Source organism: Caloenas nicobarica, chromosome 17, assembly GCF_036013445.1.
Source record: "Caloenas nicobarica isolate bCalNic1 chromosome 17, bCalNic1.hap1, whole genome shotgun sequence".
NCBI classification, from domain to species: domain Eukaryota; kingdom Metazoa; phylum Chordata; class Aves; order Columbiformes; family Columbidae; genus Caloenas; species Caloenas nicobarica.
In genome coordinates this window covers 4861592-4882019 of record NC_088261.1, presented here as the reverse complement: position 1 = coordinate 4882019, position 20428 = coordinate 4861592, and the positions used below count along the sequence as shown (strand labels likewise).

Below are 20428 nucleotides of genomic sequence, written 5' to 3'. Positions count from 1 at the left end.
GCCAAGAAATGGATGGTAACAACATGCCTTAAACATGAGAGGCACGAGGTCACCAGCTCCGCAGCCTGACCCAGGCACAGCTCCCATAGGGGAAGCCAAAACACTGGAAAATTTAGCAACAGGAAAGCAAAACAGATCCAGTGTCATTCCACTGCATTCCAAACACATGACACCAAAGCCAACTGCCGCCTCCTGCAGTACTCACGTCGCTGGGGCTGAGGTTCCCAAGACCGTTGTCCTGTTCATAATCCCTGCCGGACTCGCGGCCCTGGGAGGAGCGGGGGTGTGAAGGATGGATCCAGATCTCCAGCCGCGTGGCATCATCTCCAACCTGTCGCAATGTGGGCTTCTTGCCCTTCCCCCGGCAGCTGGGGCTCAGATCCAGCACCTGATGTTTTCTCTGCTCCATCTGCTCAGCCTGGGGAGACAGGACAGATTCAGATCACCCAGGGATCACAGTTCAGGAAAAGTATATAATTTCAATTACATGGAGAGATTAGCCCTTCCCCTTGCTTCAGAACCACAGTAACTCACTGACAGGTCCGGAATTTAGTTTCTGATGCTATAGGACAGTGCGGGTGAGAGGTTTTCAACTCCAGCTGCCCCACGCCAAGAGCAGCTGTGTCCAGTTCTAGCAGCGCGTGGCAGCCAATGTGCTGCATCTTTGATTTGGGGTGACCCTCTAGGGCACAAAGGGACTTCAGCCTCTCTTGCCTACCCCTGTGGGGCACCTTTGGGATAACGCGATGATCATGCTACATGCCAAGGCCATGCTGCAAACCACAGCAACCTACAGCCCTCTCTGAGCTTAGCTGTTTTACAGTTTTTGAACCAGAAACAAGAGATTCAGCTGCCCAAACAACTCCAAAAGGAGTCTGAGGAGAGGCAGAAAGGACACCGTAATTCTGAAGACTGTGTCTCTCATCTGACTCTCAACATGGAATTTCTTAGAAGTAGGTAAGCGGTGACTCCAAGTCCAAAAGCCCCACCACCCTCCTCTCTGGATTCTTCCACAGCTCTCCAGTACGGAAGAACTGGCACAGGCAGCTGCACCATCCCGCAGCTCAGCTCCAAGACTCACCTTGCGTTTCGTCTCTTCAAACAGACTCATGAGGCTCTCCTTGGCCGTGAGGATGGGGTTGCTGGCAGCCAGACTGCGCATGTAATAGTAGACGGCATCCAGCTTTCTCCTCTGCAAAAAACACAACCAGACTCAGAGCTGCAACTGATTCTGGGGCATTCAGAGCCAAGCTCCCACATACTTCTCCTTCCCTGTCCCTCAAATATACGTGGCCTCTCCCTCTACACCACCTGGGACAGACAGACAGGCTGACAAACAGTATGAAAAGCAGGACCTTGAACTCTCCATCCACATTCACAGGTACCTACAACCACCAGTACAAAGCACAAGCCCTGTGCCAGGGTTAGGGAGGGTAGGTGACGCTGCAGCCTCAGGACTCGCCTGCTTCAGCCCCAAGACTGCTAGAAAAACCATCAACCCAGCGGCTCACACAAAACAGTCTCTTAGCAGACATCACGGTAAAGGACAACACTTTAAATACTGAATTCCTGACAGCTCAGGAAATAACTCTTTTCAACTTTACCATGAATATGGCAACGACTCCACAGGAGTTTCACAAAGAGCAGAGGTCTCAGCCTGACACCTCCATTAACTGCTGTCACACCTTCCTTGAAGTAAGTTTTACTACATGGCTGGAGCAGCCAGCAAAACTGAAACCTAAGAAAGTCACATTCAGATGTCGCTTAGACCAGTGCCCACAGGTTCAGCAAAGACACGGCAAACAGGAACAGCATCCTCTTTGCAGCATGGTCTCGAGCACAAAAATCTCACGCACAACTCAAAACACAGCCCACTTTTAAAACATCTGCACTCTCAGCAGCCCACTGAACAGTCCCCAAAATGCCGATAGCCTGAGGGAGTAGCGTGTACCTAACAAAGCTGCCTGGAGCCACAGCAGCTGTGATCCACACAGCACATCCTGCCATCAGCTGTTTCTTTTTTTAAAAAAAGAAAAAACATCTGGGAGCACTGCCCTAAACAATGCCTTTCTCCACCAGATGGAATCTCACAGCCATCCCAGAGGCTCTCCCTGTGCTTGCGACATCCTTGCCAGATGAGCATCTTACCGTGTAGATGGCCAGAAGCGCCAGCTGGTTGTATGGGCGGCCATTTTTGGGAGCAATTTGCTGAGCCTTCAGGTACCAGCTGAAGAAGAGAAGAACAAGAGAGAAAGAGTTACTGAAAGGACACCAGGCTGCCCTCCTTGCTGTTAAAGGTGAAAATTCCCTCCATGCTGCAATGTTGCCAAGTCCCGCAGGGGACAGGCCCTTTGCACAAGTGCCCTCTGCCTGCAAGAGCCTGCACAGGCAGCGAGGCCGCACCAGCCTGGGGAGGCACAGCATGAGATGGGGGGCACGTACAGCTGCAGAAATAAACGTTCTTGGCTCAGCCTGAAGATGAGCGTTTAGCCAGATCCAGCCAGCACTGTGTCCCATGCAGCCTCGGGCACAGAGAACAGGCTCTTCAGGAAACATTTCTCCCTCAGTCACCTTTTTAGCTCCATGGCAGCTGGGACCAAACTTCTTGCTTAGCTCATTTTAGGCACATGGTTTAGTGCTAGAGTTATGTTATGGTTGGACTTGATGATCCTGAGGGTCTCTTCCAACCGAAACGATTCTATGATTCTATTTCCAATGTTTTCAAGATACTTAATCATCACAAAAGAAGAGGCATCCATCCGGTGGCAGTCCATTCATCCCTTCGTTCTCCTATTTTCCCTCCACCGTATTATCCACTCTCTGGCTTATATCATGCCACACAGATCCATCAACACTGTTCAGATACATCATGAACCCGCTGTGTTTCCCCTAGTCCCCTCCAGATATCACCACACTCCTCGATGTCCACAGGCCCCAAAAGGGGCAGCTTTCCCTGCCCTGTTCTCCTAAATTCCACAGATTTCAGGGCTCCATCCCCTACACTGGGCTCACTTGCCTCCCCCTCCCCTCCATCAGTCTTTACTCCAGAAAACAAACGAACCAAAAAAAAATAATCAGAAAAACAAGAGTGACAAGAAACAAACGCAGTAACTCCTGATGCAGTCAGAACATATGGACACATGGGAACCTCTCCTAGCTGGAAAGCTACCAGAAAATACACGAGCCATTCTGCCAGCCTCAACAGCACAAACCCTCCCAGCTGCAGGATCAGCACGGGACAACTTCCACACTAGCTGGCTGGAGGGTGACTGGATCTGCTGGTTTGCTCCCTGGGACAGCAGAATAGGCCAGAATACATCCTTCAGATTCACAGGAGAGATTTCTTTGGCTAGGGGCAAGTTTAAGCGTGAAATGAGATACATCCCTTGTAGACAGAAGAAGAGCTGTGCTCAGCTCCCCAGGGAATAACAATACCTGCGGGCCTTTCCGTAGTTTGCAGTGTCATTCGCTTGTTCTCGGTATCGGCAAATGTCCCCTTGACAAATCATACACCTCTGAGCACTGATCAGAGCATACTTCACCTGCAAAGAAGCATTCAGCACATCATGTGGGACCTGTGCGGCCCTGGCTGGCACGCTGGGAGCACCCAGGGACTGCAGAGAGCTAAGAGGAGGTCACTGACACACCGAAGGTCTCACGAAAGGGCAGCAGAATGACATGACAAGGCTCCATGGCACTGGTTCAGCATGTGCAGGGGCAAGCCAATCCCCTAAACACCTCCTCTTGTACAACATCCCATCTCTCTCCAGAAAAGAGTTTTTCAGGCCATGACCAATTTGAAGACAGCTGTTAGACAAATCCAGCTCTCTGGGAATGGAGCTGGACTAAAATATCCATTCCCAGCTGTTGCTTGCACCTGCACTCAGAGCTCAGGGCAATACGCTGTCAAGTGCCAGGGAGGCAGCGCAACTGTGAGCTTTCATCATTCATTATTCTGGATTCCACAGACAGAAATAAGAGATATTCAGTACCTAAAGCAAAGCCAGGGCACCTTGGGATGCTTCTTCCCCTTTATCAGTCCTGGTCACAGAGCTGGTTCAAAAAAAGTTCTTCTTTGCAAAAGAAGCTAAGACATGTTAATGCACCAGAGTTGGTTCAACAAGTTCTCTAACAGCTAAGAAAGATTCCCTGCAAACATACGGACATCTGTTCCGAGTACAGCTGCCTGCCTCTTGGCAAGGGCAACACACTGAGTTCAGCACATTGTATACGATTAACATGAGGAGAAGTCTCCAGGAGGAAGCCGACCTACCATTTTCCTCAGAGGTTTGGTGCGGATGGCCATGCCGTCCATGTAGTCCTCTAGCTTGAACTGGTATGACACCTGCAGCTTCTGGAGCAGCCCATCAAAAAAAGAAGTGCCCTGCAAAACACACACATACTCGGATGTTATAATCTTTCTGATGGCGAGCACAAAATCACCACACCATCCCCGCCACCTGCAAGAAAGAAGGTCCCTCTCCCTGAGGTTTGGGCTGTTTCTCTTCAGAAAACAACAAGGAGGTCGGGGGATCTCCAACCTCACAGCTTTTTTAAAGACTGAGCAGACAAAATCAAGACCAACCCGACTGAGGAGTCCTGCTTTGAGCAGGAAGTTGCACTAAAACTCTCCAGCAGTCCCTTCCCGACAACCTACTTCTATAAAACACATCCTCTCGGATCACAGACTCACAGATCCATCAGCCTGCCTTCTACTAAGAGTAAACTGAGCTGCACAGTTTAACAGAATGACTTTTAAGTAAATTGGATAAAGATGTCACAAACCTCCAGGAATGCTTCTGTTTTATTTCCATTTCAGGGCATTCATTTCATTTTAGCTTAAGTAAATTTCAAATGAAGGTAAAACACACTAAAACAAGCCTGGTTTAAATTATAACAAATGTCCACCTGGATCTACACCTGCCACAATAAATCATAATCTGTCTGAGCATTTTCCTTGCATAAGCATGGCCCAAGGCGCACAGAGATATGAGAAAGATCAAGAAGTGTGTCCAGCGACACCAACCCATTCTAAACACCAGCCAATTCTACCCAAAGGTGTGGTGGAGTTTGGGGATGTTTCCCTCTTCTTACCTCATCTAGAAGCTGCAGCAGTTTGTTCCGAATTTCTTGGGCATTTTCCCCTAGAGGATCCTTGAGAAGCTGACGGAATTTCTCAATCACCTGGTAAAACGCATTCTTCCACAGCACCTGGTCCACGTTCTGGGTATCAGAGAACTCGATATCCATCAGGATACACCGTTCGTACAGCTGCAACATCTCCACCCTACAGCAAAACACAATCCGTAGTCAACACAACAGCAATTGTCCAGCCTGGGCCTCAGCTGCCAAGGACACGTCCCCAGTCACCAGCTGCTCTTCGACCGACAAGCACGAGATGCCAATGGTTCAGCTGGCTCGTACGCTGGGGCAAATCGATGTTTTTACACATGTCCATCTGATCAGCAGCACTTGCTTCAAGCAGACATATCCCACCCTGTGGTCCATAGCACAAGTCCCCAAAACACAGCGCAAGCCCTGAAATGAGCTCACCTGCTGAATTTGCTGCCAGTCAGCTCTGAAAATAAGTCTCCAGGGAAGCCCCAGAGACATGGAGGTCACAAGTAAATGTGAAAGATGCCAAGCAGAAACTTGCTGCTGCCATGTTATAATAACTACCCTCCAGAGCACCAGTGTCACTTCCCTCTCGCTGGCTGACATCACCAGGCCACTTCCACAGGACCGTCGTATGTCATAGGGTGTCAGGAGGAAAACTACTTGGCGCCTCAAAGGTGCCGTTAACGTTACACAGCATCAGGAACCCACGCAACGCTTCAGAAGCACGAGCCAACAGTCACCGCCCCTGAAGCCCACAATGCAAATCAGAGAGCAGAGAATTGAGGGCAGAAAATGAAGCAGAAGTCCCCCAGCAAATACTGAAAGCATGTGAGGAGCACTGGAACCGAGAGAGACCAGCTCCAGTAAGAGCAAGAAGAACCCAAGAGCTGCAGCAGGTGCTCGTCCTGCTCCCTCATGTCCCTGTGATGCAGGCATGGAATTCCACAACCACAACAAACCGTGGCTTGGCTCCCAGCTCAGATAAACGATATCTTTGCCTGCAGTTTCCTTCCGATACCCACACACCACTGGCACATGACAGTTCCAGCACATCAAAAGCCAGAGAGCCGATGCCCCATCTCTGGGTCTCTGAGACACAGAATCACAGAATCATTTTGGTTGGAAGAGACCCTCAAGATCATTGAGTCCAACCATTAACCCAAAACTGGCACTAAACCACATCCCTGAGAACCTCATCTCCACATCTGTTCAATCCCTCCAGGGATGGTGACTCCACCACTGTCCTGGGCAGCCTGTTCCAATGCCCAACAGCCATTTCCAGGAAGAAATTGTTCCCAAGATCCAACCTAAACCTCTCCTGGTTCAACTTGAGGCCATTTCCTCTCATCCTGTCACTTGTTACTTGGGAGAAAAGACCAAACCCCTCCATGCTCCAAGCTCCTTTCAGGCAGTTCAGAGATCAGAAGGTCTCCCCTCAGCTCCTGTTCTCCAGGCTGACACCCCCGGGTCCCTCAGCTGCTCCCATCACACTTGTGCTCCAGCCCCTTCCCCAGCTCTGTTCCCTTCTCTCAACTCGCTCCAGCATCTCAAGGTCTTTCTTGTCATGAGGGGCCCGAAACTATACCAGTATCTCCAGCCTACCAGATGCCCAAGGAGCCTGATTTTCAGGATAATTGTTCTGATAGTTTACCGTGGAAATGACTCAGACACACCCCACTCTACAGCACAGCCACAAACCTGAGCTGGGCCATCTTCTCCAGCCCCTCCGGGCTGATGCGGTCTCTGGAAAGCAGATTGCTGAGCTGCTGCTCCTGATTCCCGGCCTCACGGAGGAGTTTGCTGAGCTCCTGCTGTTGCATGTTCCGCATCTGCTGCTCCATCTCAGGACTCAGAGGAGCTGGGGGCAGGGGGCCGCACAGGTACTGCCCCACCTGGCCGGGGTACCCGGGGAAATAGGCTCCTGGGTACACACCGTTGCTTGGACCCATAGGATATGGCAGGGAGTACCCACCGTAAGGGTACTGAGGGCCCTGACCTGCAGCCCGAGGGTAATAGTAGGGGTTGTCAGAGTTTTGGAACTTATAGTAGGATGCCTGGGCCTGGCGGGCTTCCCCCCAGGAGGTGGGGCTCACTTCATCGTCTGTGTCCAGGAAGTGAAGCTGAGCAGTTTGGCTCTTCAGGGCGGGTTTTTGGTCCGGGTTGTTCGGGTCCCACAGCCTGCGGGCAGTGCCGCCTCGGCCCCGGCTTCGGGGACCTTTACTGCCAGCACTGCCCAGCAGGAGCCTGGGCCCGGGGTGACCGGGTTCGGGGGAGCCAGCGGTGCTGGCAGAGAGGTCAGTGTTGGCAGGGAGGAACAGAATCCCACGGCCCCTCCCTTGGGGCTCTCTGCTCTGGCTTCTCCCCTCGCAAGTCTCTGAGTCATTGCCACCAACAAACGCCTTCAGGGGCTTTTTTTTATCTGTATCTGCCAGGCTGACATCCCTGTTCATAGTCCTGCTGTCAAACGTGACTCGAAAGGGTCCCTTGACTTCCCTGCCATTGCTGCTCCACTCACTCTCACTCCTAGAAGCTCGACTCCGCTCTGAACGCTTCTTCTTGTCCAAATTCCTGCTGGAGACATATGCTTCGGCCTCATCAATTCTGTCATCGTCCAGGGAGTCGGTGGAGGATGCAGAGAGCTGCTTCCTAGGACGGATTCTTTCCCTGGCACGCTCCTGTCGCCTCTCCATCCCATCCACGAGCGAGGCTCCATCTACACTGTTGTTGCTTCCAGCTGAGCTTGTGCTGCAGGTGCGGTACCGGCTCCGCCGCTTGTCAGAGCGAGAGTAGCGTTTGGTGGAGCCCAGTTTCCCCTGTGTCACCTCATCGCTGGTTCTCCTCATCCTGTCGCTTCGCTCTGTTCGTCTTCCTTTTTCTCCCCTGGAGGCTTTGACTCCTTCCCGTGCCTGGCTGCTCTCTCTATCCTCCTTGCTTGATTTGGTTTTCCTGTTGTTGTCTTTTCCGGTACCTTTCTCAGTCTCGTCATCTCTCTCGATTTTCAGCTGCTCCATCTTACTAGTGATGTCCTCAGCTGCTGACCACAGGGACGGTTCTTTAGCAGCTGAGTGCAAGCGTTTCCCAGGCTGGTAGATCTGCTGGTCCGGCTTCTTGGTTCTCCTAGTGGTCTTGGGACACCACTCATCCGCAGCAGGCTGTTTGGATGAGTTCTCCGGGCTCTGAAGACCACCTTTAGTCTCTGTCTCTTCATTTTCCTGCAAAGGACCGTTCTGCTTGGGGCCATCACCTTTGCTGAAATCCTCCATGACTGGAGCCCGTCCTCCTAAAGAGCCCTTGTCGCTGGCACTCTCCTCCTCAGCTCTGCTCCACTCCTTCTCCGAGGCCTCGTGTTTTGGTGGCACAAGTTTGCTCCTCAGACGGGAGAGGCCAGGCTTGTAAATCTCCAGGTCTGGGCGCCTGTTGTCCTTGCGATGCCTCGGCTCCTTCGCTTCCTTCACGTTTTCTGAGGAAAAATAGAAAGAAGAAAGTTATTCCCACCGCAAACCAGCTAAGGACAAAAAAACCATGACAAATATTCAAGGAGAAACATTAAATAACAGCAAAGAACCTAATGCCCCCAGGGCAGGTCCAAGAGAACACACCTGAAATCCTCTGTCGAGGTTTACAGGAAATCACACAGCAAGAGTAGGAAATGAGAAAGTACAACAATGCTGACCAAATTCTTGGCCTGATTCACTTACATCCCACAACAGTTTTGCTCAAAGGGACAGCAACCTGAGAAAGCTACAGATAAAGCACAACGCGAGACTTTAACGTGTACATGCAAGAACCAGGTGTAAAGTTATAGCTTTACAGCTTTCAGCAGCAGCTGCAGGAGCCTTTCTGCTGCCTTCCCCAACTGTCCTCCCGCTCTGCCAACAGACCATTTTGAGTCAGAGATGCATTTTCCCCCCTTGCTCACAACCCAGTGATGTTTTTCTGCTCCTCTCTGTATTCTACAACTACCTGAAAGGAGGTTGTAGCATGGAGGGTGTTGGACTCTTCTCCCAAGTAGCAAGTGATAGGACAAGAACAAATGGCCTCAAGTTGCAGCAGGGGAGGTTTAGATTGGATACTAGGAAAAAATTTTTCCTGGAAATGGCTGTCAGGCATTGGAACAGGCTGCCCAGGGCAGCAGTGGAAGGGTTTAAACGCCTGGAAGGCTTTAAAAGGCGTTTAGACAAGGTTTTTAGGGACATGGGTTAGTGCTAGATTTACATTAGGTTATAGTTGGTCTCGATGATCCCGAGAGCCTCTTCCAACCAAAATGATTCCACGAACAAAAACTCACCAGCAAGCACAGCCCAAAGCCGAAGCCCAACGCATCACCGAACGTTTCGGCCCAGCCGGGCCGTTACGCGCTGCGCTTCCTCAACTTCTCCCTCCCGCCGGTAACCGGCACCAGCCCCGCTCCGCGCACTCGGCCCCGCCGGAGCCGCCGCTCCCGGGGCCGGACCCGGCACCGCAGCAGCTCCCGAGGGGCCGGGACCGACCCGCCCCGGGGCAGCCCGCAGCCTCCCAGCGGCCCCGCTCTCTGCGTTCCCTCACCCGGGCGACAACCGTGTCCGGGGCGACACGGGCCCGGCGGGGGCGCGGCCGCGACCCCAGACACCCCCGGGCAGGTGCCGCTGCAGGGAGCGGGGGGAGACGCAAGCAGCGGCTCCCAGCTCCCACCACCGACCCTCCGGTCGCCGCCCCACCTCACCTCGCCCGCCGGCAGCCGCGGCGCGGGCCTGCGCCGCCACCATGTCCCGCAGCTCGGCGGCCGAGACGCGGACGCGCTCCAGCCCGTCCGCCATCTTCCCTCCGCCGGGGGCGGGGCGGGCGGGCGGACGGCGGCCGCGCAGGGCCAAAAACGCGGCGGCGCGCATGCGCGTTGCCCCCCCCCTCCCCGCGCAGCGCGGAACACATGGCGGGGCTGGGCCTGGCAGCCGTGCAGGCGGCGGAGCGGAGGCTGCGGGGCCGCCTGCACCGCACCCCGCTGCTCACCTGCCGCGGCATGGACCGCCTGGCCGGCCGGAGGCTGCTCTTTAAGTGTGAGCTCTTCCAAAGGACAGGCTCCTTCAAGGTGCGCGGGGGCGGTGGCAGCGCTCAGCCCCAGGGCGCAGATCTCTTCTTGCGCTGCAGAAACCTGCTTTCCCCTGGCACCCACCGGCTTTCGAAGCTCCTGCCACCCTACCCGGGGACCCCGGCGCTTCCTCGGGCACCGGGTGTGCTGGAAGGCCGGGACTCCCTGCTTGCAGCGGCACCGACGGGGCTGCGCTCTCCTTGCAGATCCGCGGCGCCCTGAACGCGGTCAGGAGCCTGGTTGAGGACAGCGAGCGCGCTGGACGGGACCTGCCCCGGGCTGTCGTGACACACAGCAGCGGGAATCACGGCCAGGCGCTCGCCTGCGCTGCCCAGGCAGAAGGTAACGCGTCCCCCCAGCTCCAAGCCCAGAGAGCAACCGGGCACAGGGTTGGCAGAGCTGTTCCCTGGGCAGAGGCGGCTCCAGGAGCCCAGTTCTGCCACCCCTGGGGACGAGCAGGGGCATCCCTCTCCTGAACATGGGCTGGCATAGGCAAGGTACAACCCCCTCCTGCAGCTTTCTGGCTGTTGCATTTGTCTCCCATCATGCAGGGATCCCTGCCTATGTCGTGGTGCCCCACACAGCCCCACACTGTAAGCAAGCCGCCATCTGCTCCTACGGTGCCACGCTGGTGCCCTGCGAGCCCAGTGACACAGTAAGGGACCGGGAAACTGGCCAGGGACACGGCACAACCAGACTGGAGAGGTGACACCATCTGCACTCCTTCCCTTAGTCCAGAGCAGAGACAGCAGCTCATGTTGTCCAGAGGACAGGAGGAGTCCTGGTGCACCCCAACCAGGACCCAGCGGTGATCGCAGGACAGGGCACTATCGCCCTGGAGGTGCTGGAGCAGGTGAGGGAAACGCACAACCCAGGGCTCTGCACAGCAAAAAGGGGGGACAGGAGGTGCCAGGAACACTCGTGCTTCCTTTCTGCACAGGCACCCGAGGTAAACGCAGTGATGGTTCCCGTGGGAGGCGGAGGAATGATTGCAGGAATGGCAGTTGCCATCAAGGTAGGCAGCGGCTGCGTCTCCCCGTGGGAAGAGCAGGGCTCCCGGGACAGAGAGCAGCCAAGGAACCCTGCTGTGGAAATCTCGGGGTGCCTGGGGTCTGCACGGCAGCAGCATGGAACACTCAGCCCCCGTGCACACACACAGTAGTTGCAACCACACGGTTCCTCCCGCTCTCCACAGGCTCTGAGACCAGACGTGAAAGTGTTTGCTGCCGAGCCGCGCAACGCGGACGACTGTTACCAGTCCAAGGTAAGGGGGGAGCTGACCCCCAACCTTCACCTGCCTGATACCATCGCAGATGCCGTTAAAACCAGCATCGGACCAAACACGTGGCCCATCATCAGGGATTTGGTTGATGATGTCCTGACAGTCTCAGAGGAAGAAATCAAGGTAAATGCTCCCGGCTCGCTTCTCACGGTAGCTGCCAGGAGGCAGCTGCCTCCATCCCTGCCCTGCCCCTTCCCTCTCACCCCTCTGCCTTCCCAGAGCAGCACAAGCCCGTGCACCCCACCGCAGCTGCACAACACCCTGCGTCCAGCTGGAAAGGGTTGGCAGAAGCTCCACTCTCCCTTCCCAGAGTGCTGCAGAGAGACGTGCACAGGCCATGCCCTCCGCAGCCCTGGAACAGCCTGCGCTGGCTGCTGGAGTGACAGCTGCTGCTCTGTCCCGACAGCGAGCCACACGGCTGGTGTGGGAAAGGATGAAGCTGCTGATCGAGCCAACAGCGGGTGTGGGAGTGGCGGCCGTGCTCTCAGAGCAGTTCCAGGCAATCCCCAGGGACATGGAGAATGTTTGCATCGTGCTGTGCGGGGGAAATGTGGACCTGAGCTCCCTGACCTGGCTCACAGACCTCCCTGGGAAAGCGGAATGAGAACAAAGCGATGTCTCAAGCAATGGAAACCTCACTCTGGATTTGCACAGTCTGGTTTGTGTGCTACTATAAAAACAGATGAACAACCCCAAACCTTTGAAAGTTTTTGGGGAGGGATAAGGGAAGCTGGCACTGGTCTCTACAGCACTTGGTTCCAAAGCAGAGTCACTACTGAGAGACCTGGAAACAAAGTGCTGCTTGTTTTCCTCTCCCCAGCTGCTACTTCGTTTTTCTTTCTCAGCATCAGCAATAAATCCCAGCAAACTCATCCTCAAAACAGCAAAATCCCTGCATCCACCACTATGGCAGGGCACAAGGGACAGACAACAGCCCCAGAGGGGCACGGGGTTCAAAAAACAAGGGGTGCGCATAGCCTCCCCATTTGGCCTCCACAGCCAGCCACCACCAAAACACAGGCACTTAGCTGTTTCTAAAAACGTTTTCCATTAAAATAAATAGCTGTAGCTGCTACCTGAGCAGCAGCTGGCGAGACAGCCACCCCTGTACAGACCCCACCAGTAATACGTCCAAGAGGTGAGCACTGTCCTCACTGTGCACAAGCTGAGAACAGTGTTCTGGGAGCTAAGGCACAAACTGGACGCTCATTCCATTTCCACCTCCTGCACCGGCAGCGTGCTCTCACTCCTCACCCATGGTACAGGCTCCGGAACGTGGGGATCATAAGTCCATTTAGGAAAAACACGCTTGTAGAGGTTCAGCAGCACCGTGTCCTGGGACTTGAGCTGTCCATCGAAGTGGCACTTCATGTGGCCATGGGTCCCTAGGCAGAGAGCACAAGAGGCCATCAGCTGTCCCTCCTGCCATGCAGGACCATGTCCTGCTCAGCATCACAGAGAAACACAGAACCAAACCTACCTAATGGCTCCTTGATGTGTCCTCTACGACCCCACTTTGTCCTCAGCTCCACTGGTTTAAACCACATCACATCCTCTGGGGGTGAAAAGACGAGAGGCAGGTAAGAAAACTGACTTGGCTGCACCAACACAACCGCTCCCTTGGGGCAGGAGTCCTGCTGTGTCCCCTCTTGCCACCACACAGATGGGCCATACCTCTGTTAAAGAACATGTATCGCACGACAGCCGTCTTGGCAAAGATCTTGAAAGGATGGCCACTGAGCACCAGCCGCTTGATGACAATTCTGTCTGGGTCCACGGAAAGCAGAGAACCCGTGGCGATGAGATCGTGCATTCCTGCAAGGCAGAGTCACTAATGCACCAGGACAAGGTGCCTCCACCACCCCCCTCAACACAACTCCCTTCCCCAAATGGTTCCAGGGCCAGAGCAACCCCATAGCAGGGACAACCAAAGGTGCCAGTGATACCAGGGATGGAAATGCGTTAATCTTCTCAAACAGAGTGAAGGGGACAGCTTTTTCAAGTCATACTTCCTGGATAGATGTACTAAGTGGGGTATGGGAAGGGCGAACTGATGTTTGTTTCCCAAATGCCACTTCTCAACTCACCATTACTTCTCTGCTTAAAAAGCAGCACTGAAGCAGGAGGGAAAGTGATGGGAGCGTAAACAGTCACCACCAGGGCAGCATCTGGGCGCAGGAAACGCTCCAGCTTGTGCTTGTCAGCTAGGACAGAACAGCCACGATCAAGTTCAGGCCAAGAGCAATGCTCAGAGCTCTGGGAAACACCCCTGAGCCCATCGTTCCCTGGCAAACAGGCCCTGAGCTTTAGGAAAACAGGTGACAAACACCTCTCCTCTGCTGGCAGAGGGTATCCGGGAGCAAAGACAATCCTCTGAGCTACCAGCTCACTGTGCGGAGCCTCCCACCACCTTGCCTGGACCAGGGAGCCACCCTGCCCAAGCCCACCCACTCCTTACTGTTTAGTTCCTCCCCTGGAAGCCTCAGAGCCTAGGAGTGAGTCTTCAGAAGAGTCCTTCAGCCAGGTTCAGACACCACGGCTAAGACATCACAGGCTTCCTGCCCTAGGAACACCCCCAGCCCCGTTCCCTCACAAACCTGAGGTGTGCTGGGAGAACAGGGGGGATGCTCGGAAGCGCCTGAACCCACAGTGAAAGATCAGCTCCTCCTTTGCTCTCACTGGCTCGCTGTTGCTCGGGTGTCGACGCACCAGGAAATTCAACACGGACATCTGCCGGAGAGGCAGCAGCGTGAGGGGCTGGCGAGTGATGGTGGATGGAGCAGAAAGCAACGGGACATTGCAAAGACAAATGCCCTTGACAATGGCTTCCCAAAGGAGCGCTGGTCACCAAAGCAGACACCTCAGTCAGGCTCAGGCACCCAAGCCAAACACCCCTTGCAGCTTCAGCCTGCTCTGACCAAAGGGAAGGTCCTACTTGGAAATGCAAGCAATGTGGGGAGATTTCAGCCCAAACCCTCAGCAGCCAGAGCCTCTCCAACCCACACAGCCTGAAGGAATCAGACAAGGAGCTGCACACCTACAAGATATCAGCAAGGCTGTACTTAGTCACCTTTTGCTCATGGGGAAGCAGCGAGAACAGGACTAAGGGCTTCCCTTCTTTGAAGCTCTCCATCACCGAGACAGGAACGTTGCAGATGTGAAGTGTAACATACCAGCCAACCTGCCAAGAGAGGATTGGTTGTGAATACTTCTCTCAACAGAAGAGTGTCAGAAGTAATATGTGCTGGGGTTAGAGGGGGAATCCAGGAGAATAATATCATCTGAACTCATGGCTTCATGCCAAGAACCAGCCAGCTGATCCACCCAGCCTCCTCCCTGATAAGTTTTTCCTATTAGGAGCAAGGGAACGCAGTAGGGGAAGAGATCAGCAAGAGAAAAGGGAGCTACCGAGGCTCCTTCTGTCTCCTCTTTCTCTATTTTCCGGAAGAGGTGCTTTCTGGTTCGCGAGAAGTCCTGGAACTGGAAAATCCTGGCATAATCCCTTGGGAGATTCTCTTTGGGGTCCCATGGAGAAGTCCGGAAGCTCTTCAGCCCCCTGTACTTCTGGAACCTACAGGACAGGTAACAGGAAAGACAAACCACTTCACCCATCGAGGTGTGTGGCCAGTACCTTCTGTGGTCTGTCACCTTCAGAGAGGACAAAAGGAGCAAAGCAAAGCTTCTCAGAAAAGAGAACTTGAAATAGCAGCCGAGTCCCCAAACGACCTGCCCTTGCATCAGGGCTCTGCCATCCTCTTCCCTCTCCCTGCACTTCCCTCTTCCCTCCACTGCCCCCCAACTCCTGTGTCCCCTGGAAGCCTCAGAGCCTAAGGATGCATCTTCAGAAGAATCCTCCAGCCAGGTTCAGACACCACGGCTCAGACATCACAGGCTTCCTGCCCCATCCCACCAAACCAGACAGAAGGGCACCTCCCAGCTCCTCTCCCAGCAAAGTAATCTGTTTCTTACCGGACTCTAGCAGGGATGTCACGTGGCGTGTCCACCTCATCTGGAAACATTTCATCCATTCTCTCCTGTTTGTATTTCTCCAGCATCTGCTCATCTTCCTCCACCTTCTCATCGTACTGGTCATCCCGCAAGCACTCAGAAACGGTCATGGTCTCACATTCCTCTTCTGCAGGTTCTTCCTCACCACTGCTCTCCCCGTCCTAACACACAGGACAGCACAGAGGCCATAAGCATGCACGCTGTTTATGATCAGGCAGCACCACAAACCCTGCATGTACTTGCCCTGTATGAATCGTGACCCAAGCTACACCAGAGTCCCTCATTTCAGTATCTAACGGGCCACAGAAGCAACATGATACACACGAGAAACTTAACAATGGAAATCCAGGCAAGTCCTGGCTCTGTGCTGTGCTCTTGCACAGAGCAAGCAGGAAGGACAGGATTGTCCTGGGATATGCGGTGGTGCCCTGAAAATCACCTGCAACATCAGTTCTTGGAGGTACCTGGGAAACTGCCTCTTCCATCATGTCATCATCCATGTCATCGTCATCATCTTCGTCATTGTCATCATCATCATCTTTCTCACTGCCCTCTTCTCCATCATCCACAATCCAGGCAGCCTGGTACTTGGAAGTGCCTTTGGGGACCTTCACCACCCTCCTCTTTGCCTTCAGAGAAGCTGTAAGATTTCCCACCAATAATTAACCCAGGAACAATTCTCCTCTCCCTCAGAAACATTTACGCCAGGAGAGCAAAGATCAGCTCTAAACCAGAATTGCTGTTTCACAGAACAGAACTTGTCAGGGTGCAGAAAAGGCAGCTGAAATGTAACCCTGCCAACTGCCAGGCAAACCGCACAGCCTGCTAGTGAAGTGACAGGACAAGGAATGGAAGCCCTGGGCTCCCAACTACCATGTTTCTTTACAGCCATCCCAGTGACACAGGGTTTCTAACAACCCTCTTAACAGGGACAAGGAAAAGGTGCAGCAATATTGCTGCTACTCACCCTCTGCTTCTTGCAGTTCTTCTTCAGTAGGCCACGTCTGCTCCCCTTCCATAGGGTCAGGAACCACTTCTGACTGCAAAGACTCCTGCTTGTGTGGATCCACCTTCATCAGGACCTTAACGTCTTCCTCCATCTCGTCGGTACCGTTTACAGAGTCATCCTGAAGGGCAAGAGCAGAGTTCCCAGCTGTGAATACACGTAACTGAAGGTAGCAACCAGTTCGAAGTGAAACTCCCTTTGCTATCACATTCATTACGTCGTAATATAACATTCGTTACAGGCTGCGGGCAAGGAACCTCAGCTCAGCACTGAACAGAGCCCTGCTGGCTCTGGTACAACTCCCCCTGACCACATACACCCAGTTGTATTTTCCTGATGGAAGCTCACAAACATCGTGTTATAACCGCAAAGCCCTGACCTTCCCCACACCCATACCTCCATGTCCTGGCTCCTCTTCTGTCCTTTAACCATGCGAGGGTTCAAAGAGAGTGGGTCAGGGGGCGCATCCACCTGGCTCATCTGGAAGTCTCCGTGCCCCACAATATGCACCAGGCTGTTCACGTCAAGGGTCTGTCCCCGGACAAAGCCGGACACCTTCAACGTCCCAACCAGGTCACTCTCCTGGCCAGGCACAAACTCAGCGGCATAGGCAAGCAGTTGAGCCCGCCGGTCCCGAAAAGCGAGATGCCGCTGCTTCTGGGTGGCAAGGTGTCTCAGCAGCAGCGAGGATTCCTGCTCCGTGTTCAGGGGGAACAGCTTGGCCTCAGGAAAGCGCTTCTCAATGGCTTTGGCAAGTTTCTTCCTGGCATCTATCCGCTTCTTCAGTGGCAAGTCGGTGCCCCCTGGGACAGCAAGAGCTACCGAGCAGCGAGGAGAACAGAGTTCAGGATGGTAAAACTGCCAACACTGCTTTTACCAAGCATCAACACAAACTCAGACATCAGCAACCCAAATAACCAAAGGGATTCATGCCACAGGGTACAAAGACAGCATCACCCATTCAAAGGAACAATCAGGACAGAAAAACCTGTCTTTAGAGGTAACATTTTGAGCATAGATGACACCGCAGAAATAAGGACGCAGGAACCAAACTTGGCAGGAAAGCACGTGAATTCCTGTGCTCTGCATGGCTGAATAACCATTACAACACTAAGCACTACCATGCAAACAAAGCGCGTAAACACCCCTTTTATCCCCAACACACCCCACCAGAGCAGTAGCACAAGACAGCACGAGAACGGCATTCACCCAGCTGATCAGTGCTCAGAAACAGGGTGGTCAAAGACCTGTGATCACCTCTTAACATATGAAGCTTTTAATTACTGCAACAGCAAATCCCCATCAAGCGCCCTCTCAGCCCCCACTACCAGCCCTGAATGTTTCTCACTCACTCACCGTAAGTGGGGAGCCCCTGTGCGAAGAGGCAGGAGAGGCAGTGCTCCCCTGCACTGTCCCAGCCATCTGCAGCATCCAGGATGAACAGGAGGGAGTCGGCGACCTTCGCTAGGTCCAAGACAGCGTGAAGATCCCCTACACACAAAACATGTCTATTACTGGGGCTGGCAGGAGTACAAAGTCAAGAACCACAGCGACAGCAGTGTCTCCTCACCTGTCTGTGCTGTCACGAAGCGCCAGCGCTGCTTGAGTCGGAGGCAGAGGAGCGCAAAGCTGCCGGCTCTCCCCTCGTCCACACGGACAACAGCTGACTCCTGGCTCTGCAGCAGGTGGAGGGTGTCGTGGGCTGCAGCCCTGCTGTGGAGCGGCACCACAACCACAAGGTGCGGGGGCCCATCCCGGCTGCCCAAGCTCCGCTTCTCCGCCAGCACCTGTGGGCACAACTGCAACGCATGAACCCCGGCCCCGATCCAGTTCCTATCCTGCCCCTCAGATCAACCCCAGATACCTCCACAGCTCAAACCAAAGCTCCTCTGTCCTGTAACACTTTGCTTGCCTGATAAGAGGAACGAAACTCTTTTAGAAACCCCTAGGCACAATATTAACAAGACTAGGCATAACGTAACAGGAACTCAAAAGACAAACAATAGCTATATAGAGACTGGACATGAGGCAAAGCACAATGTCCTTGGTTTGCAAACTGGGAAAGTGGAACGTTCTTGCTTGCCCTCAACTGAACACACCCTGGCAGTCATTCCTCTGGCCGGCGCAGCTCCCGATCTCCCTCAAAGACCCGAACTGGCCCGGTACCCAGGGACACCCCCAGGCGAGGGCCCCACCAGCCCCCTCACAATGACCCGAACCGACCCGTCTCCCGCTCCCCCAACATCAGCACCGCCCCGGTTCCCCCAGTGCTCTCACCGCCTCCTTGCGCTGCCGCCGGAGCTGCAGCGCCTGGTGCCGCCGGTCCACCCGGCTGAGCTCACGGAGCCGCCGGCGGGGCTGGGCCTTGACGGGGACGCGGCCTGCGGGGAGAGAGCGGTCAGGAGGGAAATCCGGCGGGGAAGCCGGCGAGGAAGGCGGCCGGTTCCGCCCGCCTCACCTCCTGCGCGGCGCTGCGAGGCCCCGCTGTGCTTCCCGCCCTTGTGCGCCTTGTTCTGCTGCTTCAGCGGCCCGGGCCGGTGAGCGCCCGCCGCCACCATGCTGCCTCCTCGCCGCCTCCGCCGCGCTTCCGCTCGCGTCACTTCCGGCGCCGCGGGGCACGCCGGGACGGCGGAGCGCACCCCGCTAAGATGGCGGCGGGAGGGACGGGGGTGGCGGAGCCGCCGGCCGGGGTGGCCGTGGCGGGGAGCAGCGGCCGGTCCGGGCCCCGCGGGGAGGAGAGGGCGGGAGAGCAGCGCTGCGGGGCCGGGGCGGGGAGCGGGGGTGGTGCCCGGCGGCAGGAAGGAGAGACGGGAGCGACAGCCGTTCCTCAGCGCTTTATTGATGGATCTTAGTGCGGGGATTTACACAGGGAGGGAGCAGAGAGGGCCCGTCCGCGCTCTGGAACAGTCCTGGGGGAAGAAGCGGTTGAGGAAAGGCCCAGCTCTTCCCCCTTTGCAAAGAGCCATCGAGGGGAAACGTTCCCACACTCCCCGTGTTGCTTGCTCACCGCCGCGCTGGTCACCTCGGCTCTCGGGGACGTTATCCAGCCAAGAACGTGTGTTCTGGGCCCAAGGCCTCAGCCGCGCCCTGCCCCGCTCACACCAAACACCTGGCGCTGGCAGAGCCCCAGGACCCGCGGTCACTCGTGGTGACACTGCCGGAAACATCAGGTCCCCGGCACCCCTGAAACACGGGCAGGGGAGGAACAGGGTTAAAAATCTAAACGTTAGCGTTGGATTTGGCAGTGAAGCTGCAGTCAGTAACCCAGAAGAGAGGAGGGGCAGCTGCCACCCCGACTGAACAATTACACAGGAGGAAAAAGTGGGTTCTACAGTTCCCTCAGAATGGGGGTGTCAGCCCCCCCTTCTCCTCTGCAAAGAAATCAGCATGATGGTGGCAACGTGGGGCTGTTCTTGACGGATCCTTTTCTACCCCTACAAGCAGGCTGACAGCGGAACCTTTCCATTCTAAAGACATTGCAGATAGCATGTCCTGCCTGACAGGAAGGAAGACACAAAATGCAGAGACCAGTGACACATAAATACTGTTCAAGCAGTAGAAATCAAGTCTCTCTGTAACGGCCCTGCTGGCTGCAGGACAGCACGCGAGTCTCTCCTACTGTTGCTTCCAAAGGCCGTTTGTCCATCAGCCCAGGTGGCCCACAGCCGTGCCACCGCACTGCCACACACACAGGCTGCTCAGAGAGGACAAGGCTACTTCTGGGAAAAACAACCGTCCTGGGAGTGTTACACCTTGTTCTTTAAGCAAGACCAAGGAAAGGAGCAAGGTTTGAAACGTTTTCTGCCCAGGGTTCCACAAAGCCAACTACCTCTGCCCCTGCAAGTCACCCAGAGGCAGCCAGAAGGGTCCCACCAGGGAGGCAGATGTGTCTCCAGATCTCTGCAACCCTCAGAGCTGCCCTGTCTTGTAAAAATAGCTCATGCCTGAT

The 20428-nt window shown here is 54.8% G+C and overlaps 3 protein-coding genes and 2 non-coding genes across 8 annotated transcripts in view; 1 reads left to right on the top strand and 4 right to left on the bottom strand.

Annotated features, from left to right (window-relative positions):
• The window catches only part of SMG6 (SMG6 nonsense mediated mRNA decay factor), a 108815-nt gene extending 98888 nt beyond the window's left edge, over positions 1–9927 (bottom strand). For both annotated transcript variants that reach the window (XM_065646813.1, XM_065646814.1), the window contains exons 1-8: positions 9821–9927; positions 6817–8578; positions 5095–5287; positions 4274–4384; positions 3436–3542; positions 2149–2227; positions 1082–1192; positions 206–418 (exon numbers count right to left, since the gene is read on the bottom strand). In XM_065646813.1, coding sequence (XP_065502885.1) covers positions 206–418; positions 1082–1192; positions 2149–2227; positions 3436–3542; positions 4274–4384; positions 5095–5287; positions 6817–8578; positions 9821–9914 — 2670 coding nt within the window. In that variant the 5' untranslated portion in view covers positions 9915–9927. The remainder of the gene's footprint in view (positions 1–205; positions 419–1081; positions 1193–2148; positions 2228–3435; positions 3543–4273; positions 4385–5094; positions 5288–6816; positions 8579–9820) is intronic.
• A 95-nt stretch (positions 9928–10022) lies between these two features.
• On the top strand, positions 10023–12153 carry SRR (serine racemase). 3 transcript variants are annotated; one of them, XM_065647281.1, is made up of 7 exons: positions 10023–10183; positions 10390–10525; positions 10735–10838; positions 10917–11036; positions 11124–11198; positions 11379–11588; positions 11872–12153. In XM_065647281.1, exons 1-7 carry the CDS (start codon positions 10025–10027, stop codon positions 12067–12069), a joined length of 1002 nt encoding a protein of 333 aa, XP_065503353.1. In that variant the 5' UTR covers positions 10023–10024; the 3' UTR covers positions 12070–12153. The 3 variants fall into 3 exon arrangements, with proteins under 3 accessions (XP_065503353.1, XP_065503352.1, XP_065503351.1); XM_065647280.1 differs by having other exon boundaries at positions 11737–12153; XM_065647279.1 differs by having other exon boundaries at positions 10917–11198; positions 11776–12153.
• TSR1 (TSR1 ribosome maturation factor) lies at positions 12131–19055 on the bottom strand. The gene is made up of 15 exons (XM_065647278.1): positions 18938–19055; positions 18757–18860; positions 18050–18266; positions 17836–17970; positions 16876–17297; positions 16441–16600; positions 15938–16113; positions 15435–15634; positions 14874–15036; positions 14536–14646; positions 14063–14195; positions 13553–13669; positions 13140–13280; positions 12946–13020; positions 12131–12850 (listed from the first exon to the last, which is right to left on the bottom strand). Exons 1-15 carry the CDS (start codon positions 19035–19037, stop codon positions 12672–12674), a joined length of 2433 nt encoding a protein of 810 aa, XP_065503350.1. The 5' UTR covers positions 19038–19055; the 3' UTR covers positions 12131–12671.
• On the bottom strand, positions 13935–14027 carry LOC135995893 (small nucleolar RNA SNORD91 family). Its single transcript, XR_010607203.1, has one exon. It is a non-coding gene; the product is annotated as a small nucleolar RNA SNORD91 family (small nucleolar RNA).
• Positions 15273–15365, bottom strand: LOC135995894 (small nucleolar RNA SNORD91 family). Its single transcript, XR_010607204.1, has one exon. It is a non-coding gene; the product is annotated as a small nucleolar RNA SNORD91 family (small nucleolar RNA).
• Positions 19056–20428: the final 1373 nt, after the last annotated feature.